The sequence below is a fragment of the Physcomitrium patens genome, chromosome 5 (assembly GCF_059467195.1).
Source record: "Physcomitrium patens ecotype Gransden chromosome 5, ASM5946719v1, whole genome shotgun sequence".
NCBI classification, from domain to species: domain Eukaryota; kingdom Viridiplantae; phylum Streptophyta; class Bryopsida; order Funariales; family Funariaceae; genus Physcomitrium; species Physcomitrium patens.
The window spans coordinates 1,799,406-1,822,267 of record NC_143414.1 but is presented as its reverse complement, the minus strand read 5'-3'; the positions used below and the strand labels follow the sequence as shown (position 1 = coordinate 1,822,267).

Below are 22,862 nucleotides of genomic sequence, written 5' to 3'. Positions count from 1 at the left end.
CTCGGGAACCTATGTAAACGAGTTCCCAATAGAGTTTCCTCAGAAGGAACGTGATGCGACTTCATCCACCTTGATGGCCCATCAGCCAGCTGTACCCCGCTCACACCTTCCAACAGCTGCGGAACCAACTCGCTCCCCACCGGCGCACCTGGTTCCCAGTTCCCGGTCTTTCAAAACTTCGAAAGGGTCTTGATCGGAGGCAAGGTAAACGGCAACAGTGCGTGGATAAGGGAAGGAGCAACTCGCACCGCACGATGCTACGAGAGGGAATCCGACAGCCGTTACAGCTTGGAGTACCTATCGCCAAGTCATTCCGCGGGATTCCAGTGGGTTGCGACCCGAAGGCCGTGCCTGGAAATAGGGGGGAGATGGTTATGGGGCAAAGGATTTTGGATGGATAGATTCGCAAATGGATGAACTTGGGGGAGCATGCTTTGACGCAGATAGTAGAAAGTTTTAAGTGCCAATCGAGCTGTTTTAAGTAACAAATAAACCTGGAGTTTTGTGAGTAACTAAATACAGTTTTACATGAACTGACACGGTGTGCGAGTTTAAGGGCCTGTTTCTGTCACCTTCTCATTGACACTTCGTAATCAAGAGCTACTACAACTTGCAATTGCCCCGCATTGAAAGCTCGTGAGAGATATTCAGGCCAACACAGCGAAAGTTCTAACCTCGGCACCTACCATCTATCCTCTGAAAGCTGGAATGTGGTCCCGTAGATAAGGTTGTCAAAACATTGCTCTATTGAGTGCACGGCAGTAGAAAATGTTGCTGAATATTTCGCCACCTTAAAAAGTTCATGACAGGCCTAACCATTGATTGCTGGGTGCAGATTCACGTTCCGGTGACAATACAATGTTTTCTGCACTAGTGCTCGGAAGCAGAACCTCGTCTCAGACTGTGGAGATCATGCCTGGGACCAGAAAGATATTCAATTTTCACACCCAAATGTGGTCAGGTTTCTAACTTGAAAGGAGGAGGTAGAAAGTTACATTCTCCACTTCCTCGCAGAAATCACAGAATTCCTTGAGAGCCTTGCAGCGGTGATCTTTTACGTATAGAACCTGATTTAAGACGTACAGACATCTCTAGGTATGCAAGTCTTCACTCTGTTCAAGGTTCAATCAATACAGATGACGTACTTAGTGCTTCATCCTTCCTATGAAGTCACAAAAGAAAAAAAAAGCAAAAAACAAAAAATACAAAAACAAAACAAAAAACAAAATGGTGAAAAGAACATCATAATGAGATATCAGTCGCAAAATCTCCTGTAAAAGAGTGGGGGACATTTCACGTTCCGTCTACTAAAAGAAGCGGAGAAGATATTGAAGGATATGCCGAAAGAAATACCAACTGCATTATCTGGCACTACTTGCAGATTCTTATCTCCCTGCATTCTACTCTTCAACACCAAACCTGGACTGTAGGATAGTACCGTATCGTACCGTATTGTCCCAGGCAGTTACTACAGATGCAATGGACGTTTGTTATTGTTCTTGTAATTTACACCAACGGCTACAGTTAGCTGGGAAGCACCACTGAACTGTGTCAAGCTCCCCATGAGCGATGTACTGTTGGTCAGGACTAACCATTGTCAGTTGTAGTACACTCCTCTAGTGTACTCTGTTCCATGGAATTGTAGACGTATCCTCCATATCAAAGACAAGAGTCCTCTTCAACTTGTCAGGCATCCATCAGGAATCAGCATTATACGAAGACGCCAAGCCCCAACCACATTACATGGAGAACATGAACATACAGTACTTGGTTCTACGTACCTCGTGATCTTGTTTTCCAAAACATCACCTTCAACAAACAGGAACAGCTGTCTCTTCCTTGGCCTTGCCATGGCTTAATCTCTATGAAGATTTCAAACAAGGAATTCCCCACATTGTCGTACATGTCCGTCGCCTTGAACACTCCACTACAACGACTACGTAAAAAATAAAAGCTTCCTGACTCGCGTCAATTTTTAACTAGCTTTTTCTCTATTCCATGTTCGCAAAGAAAGCCAGACCTATGTTGCTTGAGGTCCACTTCAGGGGTATACAAACTCAGATTACTAAACAAAGAAAGGAGGAGAAAATGAGAAAAGAATGACACAGTCGCTCTCGGAACCCTCACATTCATGATGGAAAAATCACAAAATCTGATTTACAAGCAACCAGCGTGTAATATTGAAAATTGGGAATGTTGCAGCACTAAAGTTTTACTTCGGAAAGGGTGATCAAAACCCACTACATCGACAAAAATTAATAAGAAGCAATCTAACGCTTCTTGGACACACCAACGGTTCTTCCACGTCGTCCGGTAGTCTTGGTGTGTTGACCACGCACGCGCAAGCCCCAGTAATGACGAAGACCACGGTGATTCCTGAATCAATCAACATCAACTCTAACCTATCAGGAAGAACCACAAAAATCGCAAATATGAAAAGCCCGAGCCTTCATTGCGCTCGAAGAAAATGAGACTAAAGGATTATTCCTAAACAAAAATCAAAATCAAAATCCACGAAGCACACCCAGCTATAACATGCAAGCCCTAATTCTTACAGCTTGCATGAAATTGAATTCTGAATTTAAGAACAAAATATATATCACAAAAAGCTTGATTCCAGCGCTAAGGTCAAAACAGGAAGCATGCACTGTACCAACCTGATTTTTTTCAGTCGCTCGAGGTCGTCCCTCAGCTTCATGTCCAAGGCGTTTGAAACAACCTGGGAGTAGCGACCGTCCTTGTGGTCTTTCTTCCTGTTCAAGAACCAGTCTGGGATCTTGAATTGACGAGGGTTAGCAACGATGACCATCAGGTTCTCGAGCTCAGCTGCGGAGAGCTCGCCAGCCCTATATTCAATTCCGAGATGCTGAATAAGAGTGATTGTCATCGGTTTCTCTCAACTGAAAACGTTCATCATGGACTCACTCACAGAATTCCTAATCTCAGAATGCCCAAATCCTAACCACAACTGCCAGAAGGGACCACAGATTTGCAAACTACCAATGCACTACTACGATTGGGAGGGACGTGTGGGCAGAGACGAAGGCAAGAAAAAAATATAAAAATAAAAATAAAAATAAAAATACCGGTATAAAATACAAAAATCAAACAAGATCACATACCTCTTGCTCATGTCGACATCGGCCTTCTTGCAAACCAAGTTGGCAAAACGACGCCCAACCCCCTTAATGGAGGTCAGGGCAAACATGATCTTCTGACGTCCATCGACGTTCGTGTTGAGCACACGAAGAATATGTTGGAACTCCTCACCCGCAACGAGCGACTGGCCGCTTCAACAAAACCAAACCAACCAGGGTCACATACCTTCAAACCCTAAAATCTCAAACATGTGCACAACCAAACCATAACGAAAATGACAGAAAGAAAGAACCGAGAAAATGAAAAGAAAAAAATCCAGCTTGTGCACACAGCAGAGGGAGGGGAAACTACACACCATGGTTGCTACTCTGTGCCAACGCACGTCGAGGAACTTGAGGAAGGCGGAGGCGCAGAACTGTAAATGTCCAGGCCGAGCCAGAGAAAGAGCAACACCCCGTTAAGAGAGAGCAGTATCTAGGGTTTACAAAGGCTTTCATTCATCCCCAAATTTGGGTGCATTCCACGCACAAAACCCTACATGGAAGTTGGCGCAATGTGTGGAGCACAGGTTCCTATTACCATCTGTCCAAGTAATGGAGGCGATAACCGTGATTATAAATTAATCATATTAGTAATGAGATTAGAAAGACTTGTCCGTTGACAACGGTCGCGTCTCTCACTCACGGTGTTGCACGTTCAGCTGAACGTTCTCCTCCTTGTGGTCACTTCACTCGTCTCACAACTTTGTTGTGTCTTTCCTGCTTCACCCACCTTCCTGCCGATTCGTGTTCCCTCTACCTGCGTTGCTCTGTGTGTGTCGGAGTTGCACTAAAATTGCATCCATCCTCTCTCTTTCCTGAAAATTCTCCAGCTTTGAACCACGTTGAAATGCTTGTAGAAAATGAGTTGTCTAGAGACGTCGATCATGTTGAATTGTGATGAAGCAGGATTTGGTAGTCGAGAGTGCACGGTGTTTTTTTGAGGTTCTGAATCGATAGCTCCTGAAGCTGTCGTGGATTAGAATTCTCTGCCCGAGGGCGATTGGCGGGGAGCATGAGAGCACGGGACATCGGGGGCGAACGGACCATTGCACTTCTATTTTCTTCGTGGGAATTGGGTAGAGTTGTTCGGTGTTCTCTAGCTTGAGAGAGTGAGGCTCGCGGATTACAAGCCTGCAGGTGGGGATTTCCATTCTCAGTGCGGCATGGAGCCCATGAAGCTGAAAATGAAAGGGCCCTCCGAGTCAGGGAACGAGGAGATCACTCCTCAGAGACCTGCTACGCTGGAATCTCCCGTAGGATCACCAGTGCAGGAGCATAGAGGGATCAAACGCAGTCGTCGTGAGCGAGGAGGGTCTTCCGCCAAGGAGAGGATAAGCAAAATGCCAGCATGTGTCCCCGGAAAGCGCAGCTCGATTTACAGAGGTGTGACCCGGCATCGTTGGACGGGACGTTACGAGGCGCACTTGTGGGATAAGAGCACCTGGAATGAGGCTCAGAATAAGAAAGGTAAGCAAGTTTACTTGGGAGCTTATGACGACGAGGAAGCAGCTGCCAGAGCCTATGACCTAGCAGCTCTCAAGTACTGGGGCCCGGGAACCTTGATCAATTTCCCCGTCACAGACTATGCTCGGGATGTCGAGGAAATGCAGTCGATATCAAGAGAAGACTATTTGGCATCCCTGAGACGTAAAGGCAGTGGGTTCTTACGCGGTGGGAGCAAGTTCAAAGGGATGACGCGCCACCCTTCGATGGGGAAATGGGAAGCCCGTCTTGGCCACATACTTGGCCATAAGTACTCATACACGGGCAATCCCAGCAGCATAATGTCGCAAGAAGATGCCACTGCTTTTGACATTCAATCTTTGGATTACAGAGGCTTCAGCGCCGGCACAAATCTTGATCTCACCAGGTTCTCTTCGATCTAGCAACTCCTTTTCTACGTCCATCAGACTCAATTCTGTCACACACACAATTCTTAGTACCTGCTGCATTCTATTACTTCGATAGGTGATCCTTGTTCTTTTGCGTCCAATTCGGTTAATGTCATTTGTTTTGATCACATTCCAGGTACATCACGTGGTTGCGTCCCGAGAAAGTTCAGACTGCTACCACTAGCTCGGGCCTTGGAGCAAGTGCTCCGGTTACTGCAGCAACAACCTTAAACCCAAAAGAAGAGGAGGAAGGAGGTGCAAGTCCTACCTCATGGGATGATGGCCCTTCCCAGCCGGACGACCAGTCCCAGCCAGAGGGACAGCAAAGTCATCAAGCCTGGCCGGGTCAAGCAAGCGAACCATACCAGCTCCCTTCTCTAGGTGTCCTGCATTCCAATCCCCACAAGAAAAGCTCCTCTCCATCAGCGCTAAGTCTCCTTTTGAGCTCCTCGATTTTCAAGAGCATGCGCGAACGCACCTCCAACTCGCTCGCGTTGGCTGCCGAGATTGATACCAAGTATGAACCCGCGGCCGAAATTGAAGGCCACTATCAGTTTCTCCAAGCCCTGCACACAAGCCGCGCTTCACACGGTGAGACTAGCAATGAGATGTTTGGTACTCATCTTCACTACGAGATGGACAGCTTTCTCCCCAGCTATGGATCCTCTGACAGGCTCGGAGAACTAGAGGAAGCGGTGGCTGTTAGTGCGGCACACTCTCAAGGTCCATCGTTCTCGCACAGCCCTACGGACTGGGATCCATTCACGCAACCCATGACAACACAGCAGCTGACATCGTGTTGAGGATGCGAAACTCATGTGCACCACTAGGAAATTGGAGGCAAAATGCTGCAATCGTCTCAACACTTCACAGCAGTTGTCGGCATGACCAGATGAAGCACTGAAAAGAGATGTGTTGCAGACCATATCAGACTCACCACTTGAAGCAGTGAAGGGTGCCATGGACTTACTGCTCTGTTTTCCCTGCCTGCAAACAGAGAAGTAATTAGAGCAGTCTCATGAAGTGATGAGTTCTAGTCTTCAACAAACTTGCAGCAGCAGTCGGAGTGTCCAAGCACTAAATAATGAAAGGGACTTTACGAGTTGCTTAGAAATTCTGATGGGACTCCAGCTAAGAAATTATGCAAGTAGCTCAGTGCCACCCACTTTTTCGGTGGGTGCATTGTTGCTGTGTTTATTCAATCTTCCGATCCTAATAGTCGAGGGAGTTGCGTGAGGGTACCAAACGGGGAGAGGTAAACCAGGATCAATACAATTCTTTAACGTGTGTTGTAGATAGCTAGTATTAGCTACTTGTAAGATTATTAACATTCTTTGCAGTTCCAGAGTGGAAACTGGGTCTGACAATTGAAAACATACTTAACCCATGCAATATGATTCAAGTGTGGGCTGTATTCTATCCAGTGTCAAGCTTTGTGGGATGCAAGGATGTGCAAGCTGCTACTTGTGATGCAAAATATCCAGCACCGAGTATAATTTGCACAAGCTGGGTCTTTCAATGTCTTGTCAGTGATTTTTATCAAACAGTTTTTACCGCCTCTAAGTATAGGTATAGAGATACTTCATTGTAAATTTGTGTTTTTGATAGATAGATAGATATACAGACTCAAGTTTTTATTAAATTGATTCATTAGAAAAAAAGAAAAAAGAAAAAAAAATGACATTTAGATTCATTTCTCCACTATAGGATTTGCAATCAATAAAAATCAATTACATTCATCATGATTACCATATTCTTTATCAAAAGTGGATCTATTTACTAAAAGCATGGAATTATTTATCATTCTCCTATGTATGTGATAATGAAATTATTTGCAAACATTGAAAAAGCTAAAAGAAACAATTTATTCTATATCTAGTATAAAAAAGACCAAACTAGTGATTATATTATTCCACTAATTTATCCAACTAATTTTATTTTATGTATGCATAAATGAATGGGTGTATCAAAGGTTCAGTTTGCCACTTGATTTCATTTATATTTTTTTTTTCCTATTATAATTTTTCAAGAGCAAGAATTGAAAGAAGATGCATAAACTTTTGAAATTTGTGTCAAAAAAAAAAATGACAAAATAGAAATAAAGAATTATGTATATTAGAAGGAAACTAGAATGATTATTACCGAAAGACTAAGAAACTAGAGACTCTTGAATCTAGATTAAAAGCAAGAAAAGAGTTGATAAGAGTGAAGAAGACTTCACTCTTCCCTCTATATATACTATCTATATAGGATCTATGTGCTGACATTCTATAAGACCTCCAAAAATGTATTGTCTTTGCATGATATGTATCTTGATTTATAAGGTAAGTTTCCTATATGGGTGCCACATAGTTAGCTTATTTTGCAAGCTATGAATATATATGACACATGAATAGCTTGTCAATCAAGTTTCTAACCTATCAATCAACTACAAACATATGTAAAGTCAAAATAATATCTAAGAAGCTTCCTAAAAGCTTCTTTAGAAGGTATTATGAAATTAATCTACTCTTATTTACTTCTATCTATTTATATTCTCTAGATAATAATTACAATAAATATATATCCATGACATTATTCTCCCTTCTAGAAACGAGTTCTACAATGAATAATCATCATATATTAAGTAAGTCTAAGGTGAAGTGAATTATACTTGATATGTACTTTGATCTTTGTTTCCTTTGAAGGTAGTTGATAGGTCCTTACAACCATTGGTAATATCCCATTATAGGATAGAAAGACTACCTTGTGATTTGATCAATATTGAAACCTTAGTAACTTCCTTCAAACAAAACATTTGTAATACCATCAAGAATTGTGCCTACTTTTAATAAAATCACGAAATATCAAGAATTTTTTCCAAAGTCATGATATCAAATGCATTGTATTTTGCCATCTATTCAAAAAAGAACATGTTGTTCTTAAAGATCTTCATTCCTATTACGTTGTCTTGAAGGCTGTGATAATTGTAATGTTTCATCCAATAAGTTAACAAATGATGGTTCTTGAGTTGAATCTACCGGTTGTTCGTTTTCCATCTCCTTAATGCCACAATTATAAAGAAACTACTAACAAGAGTAGAAGATAAAATATAATATTTTTTGAATTGTGTTTCTTTTATAACAAAGGTTTGCTATTCTTCATCTTAATTTTGATGGATGTTGTTGATGAAAAGCTTTGACCTTCTCTATTGTATTTGTAAGATTTTTTGCTCGCTCCTATGTACATTCACTAATATCATATCTGTGCCAACACACAAGATATTCCAACTTATTTTGGTATTATCTTAAGTCTAGAACTTCTTCCATTTTAAACTCTTCATTATTGTCCACTTCTATTGGAGGAGGTTAGACTTGTTTTGTTTTGTTTTGTTTTTTTTTTTTTTTTTGATATATTCACAGTCTTGTATAGTTCAAGAAAAGACACATAAAAGATAGGATGGATCTTCATTGACTCCGATAGATGTAATCAATAAATAACTAGATTGATTTATCTACAAATAGAGAAAGGTCCAAGCTTACAATAATCCAACTTATCACAAGCACAAATAGTCTTGATATTATGACAAAATAACCATATCTTGTTACCTACATTAAATTTTAGTTATTCCTTTTGATAGGCATTTGTGTTGATCTTTTGTTATTCTTAAACTTCCTTTAATTGCACCTTCATTATTGCATGTAGTTTTGACAAATAATTTGTCAAATCTTAAGCTAAAGGATTATCAACTTTTGAAAAGTCAAAAATATCAAGTCATGGATGATAACCATAATTTGCAAAAAAAGATGTTTTTTGCATAGAAGAATGTATCGTATTATTATAAGCAAACTTTGCCAATAATAAGAGGGTTATCCAATCATCTTGTTGATAATTGATGATATATCTTAAATATAGATCTAAAATTAGATTTATGCACTCTATCTATCAATCAATTTGAAGATGAAAGGCCCAAGAAAGTTTTATGTCAACCTTTAGAATCTTAAAAAATATTTTTTAAAATTTTGATACAAATTGAATGTTTCAATTTGATATAATATCTTTTGGTAATCTATGATATCAATAGATATTATAAAGGAAAAGCTTGGTAATTTTTTCACCTTTAATAGATTTTGTACATGATACAAAATATGTCATTTTGGTAAAACGATCTACTATCACAAATATAAAATCATAAAAATATTTAGATTACAAGATCTATAATAAAATCCATAGAATTAAAATACTATGGTTGTTTTGGAATAGGTAATGGCTGAAGAAGTCTATGAGGTCAATGAAAAATAGTTTTTGACCTTGAATAAATATTATATGATTGAATAAAGTCTTTTACAACCTTCTACATTTGCGACCACCAAAATCTTTAGATATTAGTTCCAAAGTTTCGTTATATCTAAAGTATCTTACTACTAGAAAATCATGACGTACTTGAAGAAGACGTAAATGTGCTTTTCTTTTTGAAATATATAGGTGTCGTTTAAAATAAAGTAGATTATTCTTGAATTAAAACTTAAAAGTATCACAAGACTTAAAAGAAGTATTCCTAATATCATGAATAAGAAGATCAAAGAACATATTTGATTGAATTTACTTAAGAAAAGTTGAATCAACAATCAATTTTGATTTCACTCCTCGAAGATGAAATTATTCTCACTTTAATAAAATTATCCTTTGTTGATCAAAAGATGAATCTCCTTCTTTTAGTGCAAGATAAGAATGTGTAGAAAGAAAATTTGACAAACCTTGTTATTTTTTTAACTAATATGTGATATTGAACTCAAATCTTGACAAAGTCATGCTCCAAAGAGCTTGGCAATGATTCAAAATATATGCTAATATGAAATACTTGAGATTCTTGTGATTTGTATATATGGTGACTAGATTAAAAGTACCTTCTAAATAATGACACAATTCTTAAAAAGAATCCACGATTGCAAGAAGTTCTTTTTTGTAGATCTCATAGTCAATCTTTGCTATTGAGAATTTCTTGGAATAGAAAGCTATTGGATAGAGCTTGTCATCTTTTCCTATTTGCAACAAAACATCACTTATATCAAAATTTAATGCATTTGTTTCCATAAAAAATATCTAAAAAAGTCAATACAATACAAGATTGGTACAAAAATAAATGCCGACTTCAAGGCTTCAAAAGATGCTTTAGCTTCTTTATTCCAATCAAGTTTATCTTTGCATATAAGACGTGTAAGAAGAGCCACAACTTGAAAAAAAGTTCTTGATGAAGATCTGATAATAATTAGCAAAGCTCAAAAAGCATTGCACATGTCTTATTGTTTTTGAAATCTTCCAATCTATAATAGTTTGAACCTTCTTTAGATCCATCATAAGTCTTTTGTTGGAAATGATATATCCTAAGAAGTCAATTGGAGTAGAATACACACTTTTCCAACTTGGCATACAATCTTGCATCTGTAAGTTTTTGTAAAACACAACAAATATGAACTTCATGCTCTTTTATATTCTTAGAATAGATTAAAATACTGTCTAAGTAATAGACAACAAAATCATCTAAAAACTCACAAAAAACATCATTCATAAGATGTTGAAAATCAATTGGTGTATTCTTGAGTCCAAAAGGCATAATATTATATGCAAAGTATGTATACCTTGTTTAAAATATATTCTTTCATTCATCTCTTTTTTTAATGTAAATCAAGTTGTATGCTCATTATAGATCAATTTTTGTATAGATCTTAGTTTAATTTAGTTGATCAAGAAGTCTACATATTAAGAGTAAAGGATAACTATTCTTGATGGTAATCGTATTGAGTTCTCAATAATCTACGTACATTTGCAATGATCCATCTTTTTTCTTCACAAATAAGATAGAAGCTCATATAGGACATTTTGTGATAAACCATAGATTGGATCAAATGGTGGTTGACTTCTCTCTTTAAGGTCGATTGAACAATCATATAGACGATGCTCCGGAAGAATATGTACATTCTTCTTCTCAAAAACATCTTAAAAATCTTGATATTGATTTAGAGTACTATTTGAAGTCTTTCCATCATTAAAAATGGGTGTGGCATAAATGACAAAAGACAATCCTTCTTTTGTAGCATGCAAGAAAGCTTTTGCACCTACGAGTAGGAGTTTGGCTACACTATATTCATGGCTTTCTATAAAACTTTTAATAATGCTCTAAGAAAAATTAAGTTTGCAAAAAATCCAATCTATTAGAGGATTATACTTTTTTAGCTACAATAAACTTAAAATGATTAGATTAAAGGGAGACCTAATTATATTAAAAATTACATAATTATTATGACCATTTATTGTTACATCCATAAGAAGTGTTTTATGATTAATATCTCTAGAAGATAACGGACTGCCATCTATGACTTCTACATATATGGGTTTAGTTTTTTGTACTAACAATATTCTATGGCTTTTAACAAACTCTTTATCTAAGAAACAAGTTGAGACTCTTCAATCTATTAAAGCAGAGACTTTGTAATTATTAGGTCTTAAATGCACATCTACTGTAAAAAAAAAGAGAAGGTTATAAAGAGAGCATACGACCTTCATTTGTAGAAGATTTCAATCCCACAATCCCAATTGTACCTGGATAAATTTATTTTCTGATATTTTTTCATCTTTGACAATTGTACTCCTTATTTGTAGTTGCGTCGTTTCTTTGGACAATGTTGAGTAGTAGGCTTAGCTTCTTTATAATATAAACACAGTCTTTCTTGATGACAACAAGATTTTTCTTATTCAATAAGAGATTTAAAACATACCGCATCAAGTTGCACATCTTTTACTTCCAAATGTTTAGATTGAGAGATTATTAATATTGCCATTGAATTATAATAATATGGAGGTTTTCTTACATGATTCTCAAATTGAAACTCAAATAGCTGATTGTCATACTTCACAACAAAGTCAATTGCTTGATTCAATGTCTAAGAATCAAGTAAGTTGAGTATCAATTTCTTTATCTCATATTGTAATCTATAGAAAAATTAGCTAATAATAGCAACATCATTCAACTTAATATCAATCCCTAGTTATTAAAATTTTGAAGTATATGATGTCACAAATCAATTGCTTTGTTACAAGATACAAATTTTATTAGTTGCAATACAAATTGCATCATATTCTCTATACATAGATCAAAACTCTTGCATAAAAGCTTCCAAATTATCCAATATTGGATCTCGTCATTCAAAAAAAGATGAAAACTTTGATAATACCAAACTTAAAAGAAAAGTATCAATGAATCTAACTTATGATCTCAATGTTGGATAGCTTTGGGGTTGAAGTTCAATTATAAGTTGTACTTGATTGATAAATCCTCAAAACTTAGATCTTGTAGAATCAAACTTCTCAGATAAGGTAACTCTCGATTCTCTAATACTGAAAGGGTATTCTACTATAGGAGAAGGAATGTGATTTAATGTAGATGTTGTAACAATTCCAATCATATCTGTATCTTCACTTTCTTCCATTTTTGTTGCTTTTGGTAGCAATAAATTGAGTTGATGTATTGTAAGTATCAACTCCTTCAATTGCTCTCACATTTGTGCCATTACACTCTTCATTTCAAGTATAATAGGATATAGATAAGATAATTGTATAGATAGTTAGAACTATGGAAGTTTCTAGAATTGGAATTAGATTAATGAACCAGATAGGATCCACCGTGGAACATTCTAGAAAAAAAATTTAAGGTGGTTATTTAGGTGGGATCTACCACCTAAAAATATTCTAGAAAGTCATAGGTGGTAAGAGAAGATAAAAATAGGATTGGCCAGGACCTTTTGAAGCATCTGATTAAGTATGGCTTTGGATTCTTTCTCTTAGTAAAATTTGCTTTTGCATCTTTCTATTTAGTTCTATTTTGTTTTGTTTTGTTTCTATATGCTCATTTTTGTCTTCCATATTCTATTTTACTTAGTTCCATTCAATTTTGTTCTAATTTATTTTGTTTTATTTTGTGATGAGGCTTTATGTTATTGTGGATTAAAAGGATCTTGAGTTTTTGAGATAGTCTAGTTTTGTTTCATCAAAAAGCTTTGCGATGATAATACTTAGAAAAAAAAAATCTAATATTACTTTAGACAAGTAGAAGAGAGGATTTAAGAACAAAGAAAATACCAAGAATAATATTATTTTAGAAGAGAGTAATCTACAACTTCTAACACTCTTATATCTTATCAAGAAAAAAAAAGTAATCCACTCTTAATTAAGAAAAGACAAGCTCTAATATTGTAAGTGTATTCTTATCAATCTATTAGAGCATGAATTGAAAGAAGATGCATAAACTTATGAAATCTATGTAAAAAAAAGTGACAAAATAAAAATAAATTAGTATGTATATAAGAAAGAAACTAGAATGGTAATTGCTAAAAGACAACAAAACTAGAGACTCTTGAATCTAGACTAGAAGCAAAAAAGTAGTTGACAAGAGTGAAGAAGACTTCACTCTTGCATCTATATATACTATCTACCTAAGATCTGTGTGTCGACGTTCTGTAGGACCTCCAAAAATATATTGACTTTGCATAATATGTATCTTAATTTGCAAGGTAAGTTTTCTATATGGGCGCTATATAATTAGCTTATTCTGCAAGCTGTCAACACATGTGGCACATGAGTAGCTTGTTAATTAAGTTTCTAACCTATCAATCAACTACAAATATATGTAAAGTCAAAACAATGTCTAAAAAGCTTCTAAAAAGCTAATTTAGAAGATATTATGAAATTAATGTACTTTTACTTACCTATTCATATTTCCTATGTAATAATTACAATAAATAGATATCTGTAGCATAATTAAGTTGTAATTAAAAATAATATCTTAATTTTACTAATTGATTGATTTTTTTCTATCATATCTATTTATAATCATGAAGTTATATATATATATATATATATATATATTTGAATATACTTATTATATTAAAATTCTTCTTCATTAGTTAATACATTTTTTTTGAATGTAAGTTCTTTATAAATACAAGCTTATCAAAAGTAATCTTATATTTTTATTTTAAAAATCTCAATAGAGACTTTTAATAATAAAATCTATTTATACATATATTTTTATATATTTAATAATTATAATGTGATTTTTATCAAATTAATTAAATTATTATTTGTATCCTAATATTCTTATTTCAAATCAAATGTCATTGTATTTATATAAAATTAAGTTATAAGTTTCATCTCTAATTTATAAGAATTATATGCTTTTTATGTCATTTTATAATTTTTTTTAATATGAAAATTTTAAATTCATAAGTTTTGCTTTTTCAACACAATATTAGATGCTATGAGCTTATGGATTAAATAAATGGATCCCAATCCATCAAGTTGTGTATGAACAAGGGAACTTAAAAGTGTGTCTTACTAATAGCCACTACTCCGTGTAGATTAACATGTGCTTTAAAAAAATTATTTATTATAAATAATTTAAATTGTACATGTTTGAAATGAAATTTATTATATATTGTATTGTCTACTTTTTCTAAATTGTGCAACCAACATAGACCTTACACATTTTAAGAAAGTCTAATTGTACATAACATTATTTAGTTTTTAGTTTTTTTTTTTTTTTTTTTTTTTTTTTTTTTTTTTTTGCATGTTCTAATAACATCAAAGTGTAATTGAAAATAAAGTTGTATTATAAAATAAATTATATAGAAAAATAACAAAAATCATCTATAACCATGTGTAATCAAATATATATTTATACATTAGGTATTATTAGATTATACAAAAGACAGATTTTATATGCTTAATAAAAATTTATCATAGTAGTTATTATTGATAAGTAATAAATATTGAGTGAAATTCAGAAATAAATTAAAATTTTAAATTTTAAAATAAAAAATTATGATTTATAAATTTTTATATACATTACTTATATTAAGTATAAAAACAAAAATAAAGTTATAATGAAATTTTGTAAGTAAAATAATAACAATAGAAAGGAATATTATTTATACAAATTATAAAAGAAATAAAATCTGTAATGTAATCGAAATAGTTTAAATTATTATACGTTCAATTTTTCTATTGAATTTGTCAAATACTTTTAAATATAAATAACATATTTTTGTAAATGCATAACAATATAAATTGTCTTATTAAATTAGTTTCTATATTATAAATATAGCAATATGCATAAAAAAATTGATTATTTATACAACCTATTATAATATTTTCATTTATCATAATATAATATAATATAGTTGATATAGATTTTGAAGTACAAAAATATATAATGCAATAGACATAATTTTAGTTCTAGATGGTTTTAAAAATAAATTATCAAATTTTGGCTATTTGAAAAAACACAATAATTTGTACATAATATTGGATATTTTACATAAACTACATACAAAGTACACAAAGCTTTGGTTTTTATACAATTGAAACATGCAATATATAAACATTCTTAGTAGCAATCAAGTTAACTAAAACAAATATTATAATCATAACATCCATTGAAGAGGTTATATTACACTAAGGTTGTGATACATTAAAGCTTAAGCTAAAAAAGATTACATTGTACTTAGAGCAATTTAGAAGATTTGATCCTTAATAAAGCTACAAACTACCATCATTTAGAAAAAAATAGCACTTCCAACCATAAGTGGATTAGTTTATATATATATATTCTTTTTCATAGATTTATTTTATATGGTTTGTAACTAAGTGTAGCAAATTTATGAAATATTTCTTCTATTATTAATTTTAATTTTATTGCAAGAAAAAATTCAACATATAATATACACTCTTTTTTTCTTTGAAATGTAATTTATATAATTTATGTATATGTTAAAGTCTACCACATAGGCAACTTGTAGAAAGGTGAAAAATATAGAAGGAAATAAAAATGAAATAATTCACCTCAATTTTTTAATCTTCTTATAGTTTTCTTTTAGAACCCATTATATAAGAAATTCTCAAAATTTTGTGAATTGACCAAATTTCTCCATTCTACTTATTGATATTTATAAGGTTCTTACATATAATAACATACAAATATTTAAATATATATTATTTTATAATTATAAAGAATATTATGGTAGTTTTTTTTTGATATGCAAGTATCACAAATTATTTTTATGATTTTTTAAAAATTCTAAATTAGAAAATTAAATACTATTCAAAAACACTTTTTATTTAAAAATTATTTTTTTCCAATGTATTCTAAGGTCTCATTTGATTCAAGATAATAATTAAATAAAAATATCAAAAATAATCCTTAAATTAGATAGCTTATATTTTGATGATCTCGATTTTTGTAGTTTTGTTTTTATTTTTATTTTATCTGAATGACTATATACAAAGATATTAATAGCCTTTAAAAAATAAATGAGATGTGCATACATTATCTCAGCAAGATATCTTATTAAATTTCAATTTTTACTCATTTAACTATTTAAGGCACTATCAAAGATACATAAAATTTTATCTGTAAGAATTTAAGATGATACATGAACTTGATTGGGACGAGGCAATAGTGTTGAAAACCACAAAGTTACCTGTGTAGGCGATTTGGACTACAAGATGAAAGATTTGTGACTAAACTAGGAACCAGATTTGACATCACCTTGTTTGCCCGGCCAGTAATGTTTCCGAGCCTTGGTACATGTGTAGATCTGAAGGATATTGTGCGATTAGTCGTTTCACAGCCAAACCATTTTGTAGTGCATGATACGAGGTACTGTATGCAAGGCTGGGACTACGAATACCTTTGAAAAAACACAGCTGAAATGAGGTATAAGCCTCTTACACAGTGGTAGTCTGCATCAATCAATAACGTCTGTTACTCATAGTAACTACTCACGATGCTTGTCATACTCTTACGAGCCCTTGGAGTTCTATATGAAACACCTCTGTTAGCGTCTGGGAAATAGACAGGGACTTCTGACAATGCATCTGCCTCGTCATGCATTCCTGCGGCATGAAGACCTCTGGTAACCATTCTATGAATCGCCCTTGAAGGAGTAAGTCCATCTCTTCGCATCCCAGCATAGAGTTTTAAGACCGTTTCTAATTCATCCGCTTTAAGGCACGCTTTCAGTAAGATAGTGTAGGTCGCAATACTGGGAGGAACACCGAATGATGGCAGCTTCTCAAATAAGGTGATCGCAGCTTTCACTCTCCCAGATCTTGCCAGGCTGTGTAAAATTGCTGTGTAGGTGTCGACGGTAGGCTTGCATTTTGCTTTCACCATTTCAGCATACATCTCCATAGCCTGCGTATGGCCACGTGTTCTTGAAAGCACATCTATTAGTGTGGTGTATACGTTGGCGTCTGGCTGAATACCTTGTTCTTTCATGCGTTCAAATACCTGCACGTCACAAAGCTTTAAAAATGAGTTGAAATGCATATTAATCCCTGTTGCGGTGACTTCGAAATAGAGCAGACTTGACGTCAGAATTCAAAGGGAATAAGAGATTCAACAAATACCCGCAAGTGAGGAATAAGATGTGAGAAGTCTCACCAGAAGAGCAGCGTCTGTATGCTTGGAAAGACAATAACTTTTGATCACTTTATCATACGTCACTGCATTCCCTCCAGCTTGTGCCTCGGCCTCCAAGATAATCTCTTTTTGTAATGCACCATGACCCGTCTTCCCAACGATGTCCAATATGCGGGTGAACATATGCCGCGTAGGGTTATAATTTTCTTGAGCTCTCACCCACTCGAAATACCGCCATGCAACTTCTGGCTCACCGCTCACAAGGGTCAACACATTCAAAAGATAAGGGTGTCGGAGCTTTAGCTTAACTCTCTCCAGCGCAAGTTCCGTTTCGGGTCCCCAGTCTCGCAGGAGCTCTGCGAGTCTTTCTGGCCTGGGTAGACTGCCATGAAGGACGGCTTCCAGCTCTTTGCTCTTGAGCTTCTCCCCAGCCATGGCTGCACTGATTTGGGTCAGTTCCTCTGCTTCGTTCAACCGCCCTTGTTTCGTCAAAGCCTCAGAGAGCAGTGAACGCAAGGACTGGGAAGGTGTCAGGCCCGAGTCTATCATCTCTCTGTAGAAGTAAATAGCCTTCTCCATATCTGGTCCTTTGGCATGTGCCCTAATGAGGACAGAGTACGCTGTGCTGTTCGGTTTGTACTGGAGCTTCGTCATTCTTTCGTAAAGTTCACAGGCGGCTTCGAGCTGCATGGATTCCACGAGACTAAGGATGACGACAGAGTAGGTGAATATGTTGGGCCGACAGCCAGCTTCCTGCATCTCTTTGAAGACCATTATAGCTTCCTCGTGACATCCGCCCTTTACAAGTGCATCAATGTAACTAGAATAAATGTACTCGTTAGGTTTAATACCCGAGTCCAGCATTTGTTGCCACACCCGTCGGGTCCCTGTCAATTTCTTCACCTGGCTATGCCAAACCACCAGAGACGTGAAGGTGACCGTGCTCAAAGGGCATCCCGCTTCCTTCATTTCGGCCACAACCTGATCCATGGCAGAGAAATTTTGACGCTTGCCGTAGTAGTCTATTAACGCTGCGTATGTATACACATCGTGTTGAAAGCCGGGTTGCGTCGTTGCCCATTTAAAAAACTTCCTCGCGGCGTCGGATTTTGGAATCATCTTCAATACTTGACAAACAATAGCAGGCGTCAACTGGACCTGGAATTCGAACAAGCCACATCAGAACTCAGCTTATTGAATGACAAGTATAAAGCAATGTACAAGAATGACGTCGCAATTGCGTATACCACCATCAAACTCGGAGTACATCAGATCCTACACAGGTTCACGTGCTCGATTCCTATAGCAGGGTGCAGAAGAGTTTGAGTCACGACACAACAAGGTAATTCACCTGCAAATCATTCAGAAACAATGGCGTATTCGAGCTCCACTTTTGAAGAAGCTTCTCAAATCTACTCGCAATCTTCTCGTGATCATTCGTACCACGGAGGCCTCCACCACCACCACCACCATCACCATCATCGCCTCTACAATGCTCAGCACTATCGTCCTCATCTCCGACCAAAGTGGTGAAAGACACTCTGGCACTCACTCTAGAACCTAATGACGCTATTGTCGATTTATAAACCACATTCAAATCACATAACCCACCAATCCTTTCGCTGCATACTCTGAACCATGGTCTATACAATTGTGCAAGACCTTCTCCACCTATACATTGCCCTCCAAGTCCCGTCAGCAGCACTGTCGCTTGCCGCTCCCTTGCACCTACATTGCAATCCACAACCCAAAGCCTCTCTTGGAAACTACACATCCACAACAAAGTTTGCCTAAAGGACTGAACATTCCGCAGCGTCCTTCCCTGCATCCCCGCACTTTTGCATAACCTAACAACCTCATCAACGCCTCTTAATAAACAGCTCACCAAGCTACACCAACATCTGCCACATTCCCGCAATCGTAATCACTCCACGCAGCAATTCACACAAAATATTCCCACGCGGACCTCGCCTTCCACTCACACTACCCAAAAAATTTACCAAAACCCAACACCCTCAGCAATCTACACAACCAGATCAACCCACTACTGCAGAGTTTAATCGCAATATGCACATCCTTTCCCGAATCAGTGATAAATAAACACTGATCTCCAAGACCAGCACAACGTTGATCACAAAATCATAGCCACCCCAGCATTGTTCGATTGACACACCGAAATCAAATTCTGGGTTCAGGGCGGAAAATCCACTGAAAGAATCCCACAAATCCGCGATGGGTGCGTGGATTGTTCAGCGGAGCTCCGAGGATTTCTGGGTTGATGGCAATGAAAGCGCACCACTGTGCACAGCTTCGGCAATGCCGCTCCAGATTAGGGTTTCTCCAGCTAACTCTTGTGCGAAGGAATATTTGATTGCTTGGTTAGTCCTACACATTATTTTATCTTTATTCATTTGTGTAGGTAAATGATAGTGTTTTTATAGTGTAGAAGTGAAGCTTTCATTTACACTTCTATCTTAGAGGCATTGTTGTCATTAAGAACATCTTCTAATAAATTTATTACTTTTTGCTTACAAAATATTGTAATAAAAAATCTCTTTTTGTACATGGAATCTTTATTAAAAGTAAATGAAAATTTTTAATCAATTTGCATGTGTTTGAAGCATGTGTAGCTCTTTAATCAAAGAAAAGGCTTATTTACCTCTTATACCTTTATTTTCTATTTTTTTTTCCAACTTATTATTTAGATATATTTATACTCAAATGTAGCAACAATAATAATTAAGTGGATAAACCTTATAAATTAAAATATAAGAAATTATATATAAGACTTCTTAAAAAGAGGTTGTTGTGATGTAACACAACTAATAGATGAAAGGGATGAAGAATCTATTATATTATAGAAGATCTTACTTCAAATATTATAGCAAATTATCTTAGAAAATAAACAATAGTTCAAAAGAAAGTAGAACTAAAGGTTTAAATGCTACCTTTTTGTTCAGTAGGCTCTACTTATTTTGTAAGGTCATAAATAATAAAAAAAACATTATAGATTAAAAAAATAAAGAATATGAGCATATGTAGGAAGAAGTAAGGAGTTGATTGGAACAAAAATTAATACAAAAGGGCAAAATTTGATATTGGAAAAGGACCAGTTATCAACATGGGTCAAAATCAGACCCTGAGGCACAAAACCGAGCACCTATGGGAACTTGGAGATTCTTTGGTAGATTGGAGAGTGGAATTTGACAGCAGACTTGATAGGGTTTCTTTGAGCATTGATTTTAAGGGAATTGAGTATGTAATGACTTTGCAAGAGCTTTGCAAAGTCACAACTATTTTGAGTGACTCAAGAGTTTGTGAAATAAAAAGGGTATTACGTTTTGAAGAATTTGTGATTTTGGTAGTAGATCTATGGTTTGAAATTTGAAGACTTATAAGAATAGTTGTCTACAGTATATGCTGTAAGTTTGAGCTTGATTGAATGGTTGAATTGAAGACTATTGAATTTTAAGTAGGTTGAGGTCTCAGAAATTGGACTTTGAAAGGCACTTAGGGTTTCTAAGATCTTTAGCAATCTATTAGTTGGATTGGAATAAAATTTAAGTTTAAGGTAATAAACTCGATTTTCTATACACATGTGAAATTTGAAGACAATTAAATAATTTGATAAGGAAATATTGATACTAGAAGTTCAACATTTAGATTGGAGTAGGAGGCCAGCTAATACCCGAGCGGATTTTAGGATTTTTCTTACATTTAGTAAATGCAATTATCTTCAAATTTGATGTGTTTATTTTCAATTTAGTTTTTGAAAGGTGTGTAAATTTTTAAGCAAGATCAACGGTTCAATTGATAGATATTGAGATTTGAAATTGTACTAGGATTAGATTGAGTAGGATTGGGATTTGGTTTAAGGTTTGATTTAGGATTTAGGATTTGTCTAGGATATGGTTTAAGATTTATGATTTGTTTAGGGTTTGGTTTAGAATTTGTTTAGGATTTGATTTAGGATTTAGGATATGTCTAGGATTTGATTTAAGATTTGATTTAGGGTGTAGGATTTAATGTAGGATTTGATTTAGATTTTGGTTTAGGATTTGGTTTAAGATTTAGAATTTGTCTAGGATTTGATTTTGGATTTGGTTTAGGATCTAGGATTTGGTATAGGATTTGATTTAGGATTTAAGGTTTGTCTAGGGTATGATTCAAGGTTTGGTTTAGGATCTTGGATTCGGTCTAGGATTTGATTTAGGATTTAGGATTTGTCTAGGATTTGATTGAAGTCCATTAGGGTTTCAACTAGTATTAAATTAGAACTTGGTTGAGATTTATTCAAGATATATTTTTAATTATTCTAATATTTTTTAGGACTTCTTGAGGATTCTTTTGAGGTTTATTGTAGATTTTTTTTTCAATTCCTTTAAGATTTCTTATTGTTTTTTTTGTAAATTTTTTAAGATTTATTTTGAATTTGAATAAAGCTTATTTAGCATTGTTAAGGTTTAATTAGAATTTATTTATTATTCTATTAGAATTAAGATTTTGTTGTTGTAATTTCCATTCTACCTTCTACAAACATGTACATGGTGCATTCTTAAGCAAGACTTCATATTTAAATAATATAATATAATAACATATTATTTTTTAATACATGAATAAGCTAAATTTTTGACATATATATAATATAGCCAATTTATAATACAAGTGGTTAATATGTGCAACATATGCAATATGTAGCTAATTTGTTGATTAAATTTTAAACCTATCAATCATCTATAAATAAGAACAAAGTCAAATTTGCATCTACAAAATTTCTAAAAAGCTTCTCAATAAGATATTAAAATTTTAATCCACTATTATTCACTTCTATTTAAAACTACTTATATAAATAAATATACTAGTAATTATAAATGTTCATGACATTGTTTCTTCTTTTATGCAACAAATTCTATTAGAAATTGTGAAATTACTTCATAAATTTATCTGGTTTAAGATCCATTAAATAGAAAAAAGAACAAACTCTAATATTTTTTCTCCACAAAAGTGGTTGATAGATCTCTTCAACCATCAATATTGTTCCATACCATGGCAAGAAGAATATTAAGTCTTTGATCATTGTTAAGTCCTTTATAACTACTTTCAAATAATACATTGTATATTTTATTATGTTTAGTATTCATCTCCAATATTATCACTAAATGTTAAAAATTTCTTCCAAGATTGTAGTATCAAACATATTGTATCATGCCATCTATTTTAAGAAGAACATGTATGTATTGAAGATCTTCATCACAATTGCAATAGCATCCGAATTGAGACAATTTAAGTATTTTATTAGGCAAATTTGCAAATAATAATTTTTAAGATGAATTTATTAGATGTTGGTTCTCTACATTTATAAAAAAATTCTAT

At 34.7% G+C, this 22,862-nt stretch overlaps 3 protein-coding genes and 2 long non-coding RNA genes across 8 annotated transcripts; 2 read left to right on the top strand and 3 right to left on the bottom strand.

The window, feature by feature from the left end:
• Positions 1–447: 447 nt before the first annotated feature.
• Positions 448–1,923, bottom strand: LOC149989224 (uncharacterized). Of its 3 annotated transcripts, none has more exons than XR_016502823.1 (3): positions 1,782–1,923; positions 1,449–1,574; positions 448–1,112 (listed from the first exon to the last, which is right to left on the bottom strand). It is a non-coding gene; the product is annotated as an uncharacterized LOC149989224 (long non-coding RNA). The 3 variants fall into 3 exon arrangements; XR_016502824.1 differs by having other exon boundaries at positions 448–916; XR_016502822.1 differs by lacking the exon at positions 448–1,112 and having other exon boundaries at positions 1,232–1,574.
• On the top strand, positions 593–1,979 carry LOC149989223 (uncharacterized). Its single transcript, XR_016502825.1, has 2 exons — positions 593–727; positions 836–1,979. It is a non-coding gene; the product is annotated as an uncharacterized LOC149989223 (long non-coding RNA).
• A 174-nt stretch (positions 1,980–2,153) lies between these two features.
• On the bottom strand, positions 2,154–3,552 carry LOC112282730 (small ribosomal subunit protein uS13z/uS13y/uS13x). Its single transcript, XM_024520745.3, has 4 exons — positions 3,455–3,552; positions 3,123–3,283; positions 2,658–2,846; positions 2,154–2,376 (listed from the first exon to the last, which is right to left on the bottom strand). The coding sequence occupies exons 1-4, from the start codon at positions 3,455–3,457 to the stop codon at positions 2,271–2,273; spliced, it is 459 nt and encodes a 152-aa protein (XP_024376513.1). The 5' UTR covers positions 3,458–3,552; the 3' UTR covers positions 2,154–2,270.
• An 8-nt stretch (positions 3,553–3,560) lies between these two features.
• On the top strand, positions 3,561–6,778 carry LOC112282729 (AP2-like ethylene-responsive transcription factor SMOS1). 2 transcript variants are annotated; one of them, XR_002969957.3, is made up of 3 exons: positions 3,561–5,010; positions 5,169–6,287; positions 6,457–6,778. XR_002969957.3 is itself a non-coding variant. In XM_024520744.3 (2 exons), exons 1-2 carry the CDS (start codon positions 4,304–4,306, stop codon positions 5,833–5,835), a joined length of 1,374 nt encoding a protein of 457 aa, XP_024376512.1. In that variant the 5' UTR covers positions 3,561–4,303; the 3' UTR covers positions 5,836–6,449. The 2 variants fall into 2 exon arrangements, 1 of the variants encoding a protein (XP_024376512.1); XM_024520744.3 differs by lacking the exon at positions 6,457–6,778 and having other exon boundaries at positions 5,169–6,449.
• A 9,950-nt stretch (positions 6,779–16,728) lies between these two features.
• Positions 16,729–19,796, bottom strand: LOC112283016 (uncharacterized). Its single transcript, XM_024521312.3, has 3 exons — positions 18,841–19,796; positions 17,511–18,647; positions 16,729–17,357 (listed from the first exon to the last, which is right to left on the bottom strand). Exons 1-3 carry the CDS (start codon positions 19,315–19,317, stop codon positions 16,830–16,832), a joined length of 2,142 nt encoding a protein of 713 aa, XP_024377080.1. The 5' UTR covers positions 19,318–19,796; the 3' UTR covers positions 16,729–16,829.
• Positions 19,797–22,862: the final 3,066 nt, after the last annotated feature.